This window comes from Perissodus microlepis, chromosome 12 (genome assembly GCF_051167445.1).
Source record: "Perissodus microlepis isolate ML-2025 ecotype Zambia chromosome 12, ASM5116744v1, whole genome shotgun sequence".
NCBI classification, from domain to species: Eukaryota; Metazoa; Chordata; class Actinopteri; order Cichliformes; family Cichlidae; genus Perissodus; species Perissodus microlepis.
Genome location: NC_140472.1, coordinates 18,683,238 through 18,695,492, shown reverse-complemented (window position 1 = coordinate 18,695,492; position 12,255 = coordinate 18,683,238). Strand labels below are relative to the sequence as shown.

Here is a 12,255-nt window from a genome sequence, read left to right as displayed (position 1 = left end):
GAAACCAATATAACATCTCCACATTCACAAATATACATTTCTGACATTCAAAAACAAAACAAAAACAAATCAGCGACCAATATAGCCACCTTTCTTTGCAAGGACACTCAAAAGCCTGCCATCCATGGATTCTGTCAGTGTTTTGATCTGTTCACCATCAACATTGCGTGCAGCAGCAACCACAGCCTCCCAGACACTGTTCAGAGAGGTGTACTGTTTTCCCTCCTTGTAAATCTCACATTTGATGATGGACCACAGGTTCTCAATGGGGTTCAGATCAGGTGAACAAGGAGGCCATGTCATTAGTTTTTCTTCTTTTATACCCTTTCTTGCCAGCCACGCTGTGGAGTACTTGGACGCGTGTGATGGAGCATTGTCCTGCATGAAAATCATGTTTTTCTTGAAGGATGCAGACTTCTTCCTGTACCACTGCTAGAAGAAGGTGTCTTCCAGAAACTGGCAGTAGGACTGGGAGTTGAGCTTGACTCCATCCTCAACCCGAAAAGGCCCCACAAGCTCATCTTTGATGATACCAGCCCAAACCAGTACTCCACCTCCACCTTGCTGGCGTCTGAGTCGGACTGGAGCTCTCTGCCCTTTACCAATCCAGCCACGGGCCCATCCATCTGGCCCATCAAGACTCACTCTCATTTCATCAGTCCATAAAACCTTAGAAAAATCAGTCTTGAGATATTTCTTGGCCCAGTCTTGACATTTCAGCTTGTGTGTCTTGTTCAGTGGTGGTCGTCTATCAGCCTTTCTTACCTTGGCCATGTCTCTGAGTATCGCACACCTTGTGCTTTTGGGCACTCCAGTGATGTTGCAGCTCTGAAATATGGCCAAACTGGTGGCAAGTGGCATCTTGGCAGCTGCACGCTTGACTTTTCTCAGGTCATGGGCGGTTATTTTGCGCCTTGGTTTTTCCACACGCTTCTTGCGACCCTGTTGACTATTTTGAATGAAACGCTTGATTGTTCGATGATCACGCTTCAGAAGCTTTGCAATTTTGAGACTGCTGCATCCCTCTGCAAGATATCTCACTATTTTTGACTTTTCTGAGCCTGTCAAGTCCTTCTTTTGACCCATTTTGCCAAAGGAAAGGAAGTTGCCTAATAATTATGCACACCTGATATAGGGTGTTGATGTCATTAGACCACACCCCTTCTCATTACAGCGATGCACATCACCTAATATGCTTAATTGGTAGTAGGCTTTCGAGCCTATACAGTTTGGAGTAAGACAACATGCATGAAGAGGATGATGTGGACAAAATACTCATTTGCCTAGTAATTCTGCACTCCCTGTATATGTATAGTTTTGATGCTGTGTGAATTAAAGGAAATCCTAAATGAATTCAAACTTGTGCACCAAATTCTTGTTTTATTTTTTTAAGTCATTAAACATGCTGTACAATCATTCCACTCCAGAAAACAACAGTTCAAAGACATCATTAACATTGATGTACATCCATGGCCATGATGAGTGGATGTAAGCTTGAGAACACAACTGTATATTAGCCGGCACTGACATTGTTGAGTGATTTCTGCATGTTTGCAAGTAAGATCATGCAGTGGGCTCTTTTTATCTGTTGTGTCACATTAGTTTAGTGCCGGTTAAAAGTTCACAGGTCAAGCGATGAAACTGGAAGACTTTCAAACACTTATTTTTTCATATTCTTATTTTATCTTAACTCTTAACTTGCTATGCTAAAAGCTTAGCATAGCAAAACAGAAATAGAAAGCCGTAGAACCAATCCAAGTTGGCACAATGCAGAGTTACAATAGTGATGCAAAACTCAAGTATATGTCCAGTATCGGGTTCAGTGCACTCTGGAAATTCTTTTGTGAATTTCATGTGTTACAATAAATCTGCTCTTAGCAGCAGAAAGCATTTCATTGAGCTTTCTCTTGCAACATGAAGTAACATACATTTCTTTTAGTTGTAGTCATGCCTACATCAAAAGCCTATTTGTCATGAATGGAAATGGCTCGTATCTCATTAGAGCAGCCAAATAATCCAAAGTACAATCAGGCTAATTCTGTGTTATTTAGGAAACCGGGTAATTACGTCAACCACAAAACTGCCTGTACTGGTACTGATGGTGATCCTTCACTGTTACCACAGTGTCCTGTATTGTTCCATATTAGGAAAACGGAAACCAATATTGTACCATAAAGTTTCACTGCAATCTATGCAAGATGTCAAATATTAATAATATACACGATAGAGCAACTCTGTTTAGTTGGCAGGGCTTATTCCCAACGTTAATTTGGCACTTCATAAAAAAAAGTGGTTATCCTCAGATATTCTTGTAGCAAATGTGGCTGAGGAAGTTAGTAAATAACCAGGAGCTGATGAAACCCCATCTAACCCAGAAACACTTATTAACATATTAACTTCTATGAGAGTGTGTACTGAGAAATCTGACAACAAAAAAATGTTTCTTTCAACTCGATTCCTAATCTTTAGGGAGTTTGTATGCATTAAGCTATTACTAAGTAGTTCACAGGATGACTGACTTTCATAATGTAATAGCACTGAGAGGAATGTGTGACACAGACATGTGTTTGAGTCATAACCAGAGTGAAGAGTCAGCTGACTCGATATCACCAAGACAGCCCATGCATTAGCAGCCCAGATATAACATGGTAAAGACAAGCGGGTTTTCAAGATGCACTTAAGTTACTTTCTCTGTTGAAGATCTCTTTATTGAAGATAAAAACCCAAACAAAATATCAGTGTTTGGCCACACAAAGCTCAAAGTTTCACAGTGGATACATCCTCTATAATGATGTGATTTGGTGACTGTGACACCCATAAGATTGCCCTCTCACTGCCTGTGGCTTGTTTTTGGTTGCAGGATCCCTCGTTTAAGGACAGCGTTCTCGGCTTCAGGCAGCTCACAGAGCGAGAGCTGCAGATTTTTCCTGGATACAAGTAAGCTCTTTCTGAAAAACGCCAATGAAAGACAAGACACAAATGAACAAATAGTTAGCCACATACATGAAATAATTACAACCCCCCCCCCCCCCCCCCAAAAAAAAAAAAACCCAACTGGATTGTTTATTTAAATGTCTGACAAAATTAAAAAGAACAAATTTAATATAAATGTGAATATATGAGTTTTAAGTTGTACCATTTTTGCGACATCTGGCATTTGTAACCCTAACAGGGTTAGGGTTGTAAGTCACACTGAGGATGTTGACTCATGTTTCAAATAACATAAAATCATGTTTAGTTTGATAAACATGAATTTAAAAATGCTAAACGTGTGAATTTCACTGTATTACAAGCGTCCCACTAAAAGTTACCAGTATTTTTTGTGATTGAATGGACAATGTTGCACAACCAGCAGTTTTAGTGAAACATTTGCTTCTTATCATTTGTTCAGGTATGGGTGGTTCAACACTGCTCTCATGATAGAGGGTAAAACATACTTACCTTGGCTTATGGAGTGGTGAGTGATCACCTAACTGACTTCTCATGTTGTATCAGTATTGATTTATTTAGTCCAACCTCCTGAGTTAGCTTTAAAATTCCCAAAGTATTTGACAGTGTTTGAGATCAGTTGTTTTTATATTTTACCTTTAACATAAGACCATATCGTGTTTACAATTTTATAATGTTGTCTGATATATATGCTATACCTGGTGGACTGAAATGATCCCACAATACTGAGTAACGTATACTTGAGACTTCATCCTATTATGTATTAGTAATAAGAGTAATAAACATGTAGTCTTCATTAGGTTCTTGTGTGTTTAGCATTGATGCTCCTTAATATAAAAGGTTTTCTAGTGCACAGTGTTTTTATTTGCAGGTTGCGAAAAAGGGGAGTGAAATTTTATCACAGGAAAATAAAGTCCTTCAAGGAGGTTAGTGAAAGTTTTCAGTGTATTGTGCTTGCAAGTTCTTTATAATTCACCGGACACTTTATTAGGCACACCTTCTAATCTGACTTAATTCATCATGGGATAGATTCAGCGAGGTGCTGGAAACATTGCTCAGAGATTTAGGTTCATGTTGACATCATTTCTTGTAGCTGTCTGGTCTCTCTCCTCTGACCACAGGCATTTTCACCCAAAGAACAGCTGCTCACTGCATAGTTTCTCCTTTTCTGAACATTTTCTGCAGTGTGGGAAAATCCCAGTAGGTCAGCAGTTTCTGAAATACTCAGACCAGCTGGTCTCCCATTAACAACCACACCACACGTTCAAAGTCACTTAAGTTACTTTATTTACTCATCATGATGCCTGGTTTGAACTTCAGCTGGTCGTCTTTAATGGTGTTTTGCTGACTTATGCCCAGTCTGTACTATATTAACATTTATTACTGAATGTTGTAATGTTTTACAGCCTCCAGACAAGTTGAGCAAAAGTTATCTGTCACCATGTTTGTTATCTCCTATCATCCTTGACTTTTTTTTTTAGCTGGCTGAAACCGGAGCAGATGTGATCATAAACTGCAGTGGGATGTGGTCAGGCCAACTGCAGCCAGATCCAGACCTGAAACCAGGCCGTGGCCAGATATTGAAGGTGAGAATATACAGGGCTGTGTGCATGTACTGCACAAGAGATAAAGGAATGACGGAATGAACGGGTGTTTGTTTGTATTTCAGGTCGATGCTCCCTGGCTGAAGCACTGGATTATTACCCACGATTTCACCAAAGGAACATACAATTCACCATATATCATTCCAGGGTAGTATAAGTAACATGCCACACTGATAAGCACTGAACTGCAGAACCACACAGCTGTTGACTTATAGTATTACTACATTTGCAGTTAGAGGATTTTATATATTTCACCTTAAAAAAAAGTTTTTAAATGTAGTAGCTCTAGTAGTTACTCTCTGTAGTTCAGTCACTATGTTAACAGCTGCAGCACTTTTTCGTATTGATTTGGGGTTGGAGTACAATGAAGACAGAAAGCAAGAGCTGTTTTTATCAGTGTGCAAAACATTTGTGTCTGCAGGAGTCGTCTTGTGACGCTTGGTGGCGTTTTCCAGTTGGGAAACTGGAGTGAACAGAATAGCTCTGTCGACCATAAAGAAATCTGGGAAAAAGCTTGTCAGCTTGAGCCTAGTCTCAAGGTACGATAATTTCAGCAAGGCCATAAAAAGATATGATGAGTCAAGTGTGATTAATTATTTACAGTAAGTGTTCTGTGGTGCTGAAGTTTTTAACATTTTTCATTTTATATATTTAGACCTCATTCTAAAAAGATGTAACTAAGTGTCAAATTTTCCGTTTCTGAGTTACCTTTATTATTATGTATTTGTTTATTTATTTTCAGTTCTGAAAAGCTTTCATCTCTTTGTTCTCTAATCTCAGCATGCCAGGATAGTCGACGACTGGTCTGGCCTCAGGCCAGTTCGCAGCAAAGTCCGACTGGAGAGGGAAGCCATATGGTCTGGTGAAACCCCCATAGAGGTATCCTTTTAAGATCTAAGTAGCGGAACTGTAAATACATATTTCTGCTATTAATTGTCTAAAATACTGTGGCATTATTCAGGTGATACACAACTATGGCCACGGAGGTTTCGGACTCACCATTCACCGAGGCTGTGCCGAGGAAGCGGCGAGGCTCTTTGGTCAGATCGTGGAACAAAAAGGCAAAGGTCCAAAAGCTCGCTTGTGAATTGGTGTGCAGAAGTAACGATTGATGCTCTTTTTTTTCAAATGTCAGCATCAGTGCATATATTGCTCCTAGCCTCCACTAATTTAATATTAAACATCATTTTCAAACAATCTCATGCACCTGCAAAGTTAAGGACAAGCCCACCATTGTTAATTAAACAATGGCACATATGTAAGACAATCGTGCTGAAATCTATTTGAGATTTGGATAATTTGAGAAGCACTTTTTATGTATAAATTGTACATATTTTTGTGAATTTATAGTGCACTAAATGCAAGATTTACAACGAATTTAAAATATTTAACTAATAAATTAATAAGAACACGACAGTTGCTTGTCTTTGAAAGATAATTTACTACAGTATCATACACATTTACATCCAGTGCGTTGACAAGGATCTGTGCACACAGACACGTAATGCAGCTCTTCATCTCAAACACAGGTAAGGTAACAGGTAACAGCTCATCAGACCTATACTCGTTAATCTCTGTATTTATTTATTTTTTTTAAACAAAACTTCCCTCAGTCCATCTCCTCGTCACCTCTGTTACAAACAAAAGCAAAGACAACAACTAAACCAGGTATTGATACATTATTTACAGAACGCAACATCCCGCTGTGGACATTCGGAAACGCAGCATCAAAGTCTGCTGAAGTAGGGCACGAGATGCATCAAAGTCTATAGATTATGACACCACATACATGTGTGAATGTTTTTGTATTTTTAAATTATGTAAACCTTGCTAACTAGGCTCAGTCAGCTTTGGATGTTGAGAAACTGCTCAGATTTAAATGATCAAACACTTTAATGTTAACGTAAATACAGGATCTGTGGAGCGTGTTTGTGCTGTAAATATGAGAAGTTATTATCTTACTGATGTTAATATCTTCTGGTGAAGGTTTCAACAGATCCCTCAGCTTGCTATAAAGAATCTGTCCTGATAATGATCAAGAGATGAGGTGGTATTTTCAATGTTACCTGCATTTTCCATGGGTCTTTACCGTGTTAAAATGTGAACTAATACTGACACAAGAACAACACATACAACACAAGAGTTCAAAAGGATGCTCAGTGTATGAAAGCTAGTGACTTCCTTTCACCTCTCGCGGCTGAAACTTAAATAACCCCACACCCTTTTCATTCAGATGCCCTGTTGTTTTGATTGTGTGGGTTTTCCTTCAATCTATCAATGCTCTGTTTTAAAAAATAAAGACGAGTGTGATTAGTGTATTTCAGCAGGCAAATTGTGCGCACAGGATAATGCTGTTCCTTACATATGTATCTACGCCCACTACGTTAGCAGAAGCAGCTTTCTCATAGGTTTAAGAGTAGGTCTCTCGACCACAAGCTAAATAGGTAGTTTTAAGGCTTTTTGAAAAGAAGATAGTTGTTTGACCTTACGCTATCCCTTTTGCTTCTCTTGGATTAGAAAAGCTTGATTAAAATACTTTGGTTGAAGTATTAGAATTCTCTCTTCACGATTTTCCTCCCCCATTCACTCTCACACTCATGTAGGTCATTTGGTCTTTCTTGATTACCCTGTGTGCAGTTATACAGTGGCAAACTTGTGAGAGCAATGGTGTTTAAAAGACTAAAAGTACAATGACATGTACATGTAACTACTGTGTTGCCTGGCTCCCAGCCACTGCGGTGACTAAACTGAAGATCATAGAAGGGGGGCAAAGATGAACACAGAGAGCTGGTTTTGTTGTCTTCCCTCGCCTTGCTTCTCTTCTTCACTGTGGTCTCCTCTCAGCTGCACTGCAGCTGACGCATCCTCAGCCCTGGGAGCCGGAGCTGGAGTCAGGGACTCCTCCAGCGCTGTGGGAAGAGGCCCTACCCATCATCTCCTGTCCCCACTCACGGTGGCTGGACTCCTGCAGGCCGCGGCCTGTCGTCTCAATTGGCAGCGCGCAGGAGGCGATGGCCGCGAAGAGGCAACAGCAGCAGTACACTGACAGAGCCAGGTACACCGAGGACTCCAGCATCACCTGCAGGATGAAGCCCATGGACAATCACAATGTGTGACACTAACACTCTGACATTTTTGTGCTGTGTTGTCATGGGAAAACAAAGTGTTACCTGGGCAACAAACGGAGTTATTAGGGCACCAACCCTGGCCATTCCACTGCTTGTTCCCAATCCTAAAGCTCTGGTCGCTGTTGGGTATACCTGCAGAGTTTCAGAAATACATAGGAGGCTGCCCATTTTCTAATTCTGCCCTGCAAATGTGTTTTACACAGTAGGAGCAAAACCGCTCACTGTGTAGATATCTTACCTCTGGAGTGTACACATAGGCTGCCTGAAACCCTCCTGCAATAAATGCTCTGGCGATGAATATCAACACTGTCATGGAGGCTCTGCAGGGGATAAATCAGTATCAGTAAATGGACAGCATTACTAATTCTTAAAGTATTTAAAAGCCTGATTATGGCCAGTTGTGCCTTTACCTCCCAACACAGCCATAGAGTGGAATAATACACAGAGAGAAAACGAAGAAACACAGTGCCATGGTCTTCCTCCTTCCCAATCGATCGATAGCCCACAGCGTCACCAGCAGTCCTGTACAACATCAGCATACTCAGACCCCTAAATCAAACTGCATGCTCTCACATAGTAGAAAAAATGCAGGTGCAGCCAATCATATTGAGACACCAAAATGAGTGCCTGCATGAGTGTATGAAAAAACAACAACAATAGAACAATAATTGAAGCAAGAAGAGAGGAGGCATTTATATTAATGCATAATAACCAGCAGGTGGTCATATTTGTGCATAATTTCGAGCAGAATTTGCTTAGTTTTTAATATATTGAACAACAAATTTATGAAAGCTTAGCGATGTGTACCTGGGAATTCAGATAACGTAGTCCACAGCAGGTCTTTGTAGTCGTCAGAATTCAGGTATTTACACTCTAAGCTGCATCTGAGCTCCTCCTTATTACCTTTGGACACTAGAGGGAGTTACACCAAACAGGATGCTTCAAATCCAGCACTCAGCCTACTGTCTGTGATGCTTTTTGCAAAAACATAACCACCATAAAGTGTGTGAGGCCCTCTATCAGCATCTGACTCACTTCCACATGCGCCTCCCTCCTGAAACAGCTCTGTGGTGAGCAGCACCAGCCCATAGTAAGAGAAAGCATTCGCAAACCTGCAGGAAGAGACACAGATCAATTCATGCTGATTTGCTTTAGGTAAATCACTGGACAATGAAAACGCAAGGTTTTCGAGAAAGAGGAAGACATTATCAATTGCTAATTTACCAAATAAACCACAGCAGGACTGTGGTCCAGCGGAAGTGAGATGAAAATAAGTCTCGAATCTTCCCACGATCTTCCTAATAAAAAAAAACAGCCATAAAAAAACCCTCAGAAGACAAATGGCAGTATGATAGAGGGTACTTAATGTACACAAAGCATTTAGAGTTTTTGCAGATGCACACCGCACCTGTCTGGCGGCAATCAGTTTTCCCAGTGGCATGGGTGCTCCGTTCTCAGTGGCAATGCGCTTCAGTGTGTTCAGAGCCTTTTCCTGATTCCCGGTCAGCACGTCGTATCGAGCACTCTCTGGCAGCCACTGCTCCCACCCACCAAAAAACAAAAGAAAAATTAGGTTGATAAAGCTGTAATCTCTCATGCTTCAAATTGTAGAGCAGCTCAAGACTGCTAACATACTTACAAAGCACAGAATGGCAAAAATGAAGAGAGGAATGGTAGAAAGTCCGAGCAGCCAGCGCCAGCCCAGAGTGGGCATCACCAGGATCGCTAAGAGGACCTCAAATACAGTGCCCAGTGCCCAAAATATCTACGACAGCAGCAAATGCAGGTTTTAGGGCTGAGAAGGTTTAAGTGCTGAAATGATATAAGATTTGTGCACTTCATACCTCAATAAGCAAGATGCATGTGGCTCTGGACTTCATAGGCAGAAACTCAGCATACAGCGTCACCCTTACAAAAAGAGGCACTTTATTATGAACCCAATCGCCATACATTACAATTTGATTGTTTTTTTGCTTTGTTTTTTCAAGATGAAGGGTTACTCACGACTGAGGTGCCCCTCCAATGCCGAAGCCCACCAGTGCACGGAGGACAAGGATCCAGCCGTAAATAGGTGCAAAAGCACTCATCAGGCCGTAGAACATCGTCCACAGAACACTCAGCTTCAGACCCTGCATGTGTATACAATCAAGACATAATACACTGCTAAATAAATAAATAAGCAAAATCTCACTCTGGCATAATGAAGCGGCTCACTCCTGTTGTCTAGTATGTACTAAGAAACCCTAACTCTGTAAATCATTTGGACCTCTGACTGAATGCTATTAGAACTTACTGTCTTTCTGCCGTATTTGTCAGATATGTTCCCCCAAAGAGAAGAGCTGATCATCATCCCGATGAACACTGCCTGTATCAAGAAGAAAGAAAAAAAAACAGAAAAAAATCAAGTGCCAGTCAGATTGCAGCCAAAAGTTGTCCGACGTAGCATGCAAATCCTCTTATACACTGTTCTTAAACTGTTGGTAGTATTTGGTTTTTTTGGTTGAGCCACAAAAATGTGAATGTTTAGTGTCTTTAGTAAGTGAACCTTAATTTCCTTGTTTGAATGATATTCTGTATTTCACTCTGACTCTAAATATGACTTTCAGATTCATTAAGGTTGCAAAGATTCAGCACATATCTGAAGTGTGCTCAGGTCTTCTTTTCTTCTCCATTTGCTGGCTCCGTTTTAATCCAAGCACAAAATCATCCCTGGGAACTCGATCAATAACTGACAGGACGGTCATATTGCACTGCAAGAGGAGGACTTTCACAGACATAAGAGAGACATTACCGATGTAAGCAGTGCCACTTCCAGGCTGGGCAGTCTCCATTCACAGTGGAGCTGTGGAGCTAAGATGCTGAGGATCATCATCTCCATAGCATCAGCCATCTGAAAACACACAAAGATACTCAGTGAATTCATATGCAGTTGTCATAATTACTTTGTATGGTGCTTATTTAAATGAAAGAGCAGTTCTCACCCAGGATAGGCCAGTGAGGATGGAGAGTTTCCACTGAAATGTCCCAAAGCCTATGGCTTCTACGGCATCTTCCACCATGAATGTGTCTGAGAGAATGAGGGCGTGCAGCAAGATTGTACTTGAGTCTGAGCCCAGGAGGAAAATGTAAGACCTTAAAACAGCTGTCTGAGAGAAATGAAGCCATGCCATACTGTACCATCAGTCGGATTAGCAAACTCTCGAGGTACTGGAGCTCCCTCAGTGAGCGCCACAGCCTCCAGATCAGTCTGCTCTGCAATCCTTGCATCCTGCTCTCTGCTCTCAAGATCTTCCTCTGAGCGTGTGCTCTCACCTGTGCGACGGAAGCGGACAACACTACAAAAAACATAAAGAAGAGGATAGAGTATATCTTATCCTAAGCTCAGGAGAATGAACTTATCTGCAATAAGGCAGGTCACAGGAGTTTCATAAGACTGGTGTCAGAGCAATGCTGAGTGCAAATGAGAGTCAGAGGCTGTTGCCTTGGTGATATGAGCTTTTCCTGGCTTTGATTTTGTGTATGGGTGATATTATTCTCCAATGGGGAAACCATATCAGGCCAGCAGACAGGTTGGCACACTCCACTTCACTGCCAGACAAGCTTTTAAAGGCTAAGAGATGCACATGTGAAGGATGGAAGGGATACTCTTCTTCTACATGCAGATAATTGATAGTTTGCTCAGGCTGAAAGACTAAAAAAGAACACGGAGAGTGGGACGTCTTAATCACTGTAATTACATAACATAGCCTGCTTGCAGTGGAAAGTAGCCTATCAGTATTACAGATGAGTTTGTGAGATTTCCGGGGAGGTCTGTGTTCCCCTGTAAACACTATAATTTCCCCTTTCAATCTCTCTGGTAAGAAATGCACACACGGGAGTAGGTAGTTATGGTGCAGTGGACTGCTCTGACATGTTTACCTTCCCTTTGAAACAAAAATAAAATGTGATTTTAATTTTTTTAGCAGGATTCTGAAAGGAGACTCCTAAATATCTCTCACTAAGGCTAAGCTAGACTGTCATGGGCCAGCCTTAACGCATGTGCAGCAGGGCTGTGATAAATTGTCTTATGGCAGTAAACATAGTAAAAAAAAAGAAAAAGAAAATCATGTTTAACCCCCCCAAAAAACTTATTAAGCTTAGAAATCACAGCCAATCTGCTTCCGGTAAATAAATAGTTTCTTGGGAAGATACTACGCCTGTAAACAAAATGCCTCCAGTAGCGGAGACAGAAGACGCGGTGTTATTGTTCTTTGTTTCTCTTCTGTCTGGGAACACATGTGTGGATAATAAAACTGCACGATCGGTGCTTTCGAGCAGCTTCAGGCTATCTGTGGTCCAGGGAGCTAATCAAAGGCGACGCGAAGCCGTCAGAGGGCGATGCGTCGGACAATCACGCAAAGCCGGGAGGAGAAAACACACAGAAAAAGGCGTTGGTGTGCAGACTGCACCGTACTCACGGCAGCTGTCTCAGCTGGAACAGATCATCGTCCATTTTGGTGTTCATTGGCCGACGGTCCGTTTGGCATCATCGCCGTTTACATGGTCACGACGGGCTGCGATTTCAGCACCGAGGA

General features: G+C 41.4%; 2 protein-coding genes across 4 annotated transcripts in view; one reads left to right on the top strand and one right to left on the bottom strand.

Moving 5' to 3' along the window:
• Nucleotides 1-8,794, top strand: part of LOC146376156 (D-amino-acid oxidase-like) — a 13,588-nt gene extending 4,794 nt beyond the window's left edge. For all 3 annotated transcript variants that reach the window (XM_084947502.1, XM_084947500.1, XM_084947501.1), the window contains exons 5-12: nt 2,861-2,937; nt 3,392-3,457; nt 3,821-3,875; nt 4,431-4,535; nt 4,619-4,701; nt 4,975-5,092; nt 5,334-5,432; nt 5,515-8,794. In XM_084947502.1, the coding sequence (XP_084803628.1) occupies nt 2,861-2,937; nt 3,392-3,457; nt 3,821-3,875; nt 4,431-4,535; nt 4,619-4,701; nt 4,975-5,092; nt 5,334-5,432; nt 5,515-5,640 (729 nt within the window). In that variant the 3' untranslated portion in view covers nt 5,641-8,794. The remainder of the gene's footprint in view (nt 1-2,860; nt 2,938-3,391; nt 3,458-3,820; nt 3,876-4,430; nt 4,536-4,618; nt 4,702-4,974; nt 5,093-5,333; nt 5,433-5,514) is intronic.
• Nucleotides 5,975-12,255, bottom strand: svopa (SV2 related protein a). The gene is made up of 16 exons (XM_084947496.1): nt 12,139-12,255; nt 10,859-11,016; nt 10,663-10,748; nt 10,473-10,571; nt 9,975-10,046; nt 9,686-9,810; nt 9,526-9,589; nt 9,321-9,446; nt 9,090-9,218; nt 8,906-8,979; nt 8,717-8,793; nt 8,489-8,593; nt 8,092-8,203; nt 7,920-8,001; nt 7,724-7,813; nt 5,975-7,632 (listed from the first exon to the last, which is right to left on the bottom strand). The coding sequence occupies exons 1-16, from the start codon at nt 12,183-12,185 to the stop codon at nt 7,420-7,422; spliced, it is 1,659 nt and encodes a 552-aa protein (XP_084803622.1). The 5' UTR covers nt 12,186-12,255; the 3' UTR covers nt 5,975-7,419.

Excerpts from the sequence above, each read along its gene's own strand:
- svopa (XM_084947496.1), bottom strand. The coding sequence starts at position 12,185 with ATGAACACCAAAATGGACGATGATCTGTTCCAGCTGAGACAGCTGCC. Across the intron at positions 8,980-9,089 it reads AACTGATTGCCGCCAGACAG|GAAGATCGTGGGAAGATTCG; the intron begins GTGCGGTGTGCA and ends TTTTTTTATTAG. Across the intron at positions 7,633-7,723 it reads TAACTCCGTTTGTTGCCCAG|GTGATGCTGGAGTCCTCGGT; the intron begins GTAACACTTTGT and ends TTCATCCTGCAG.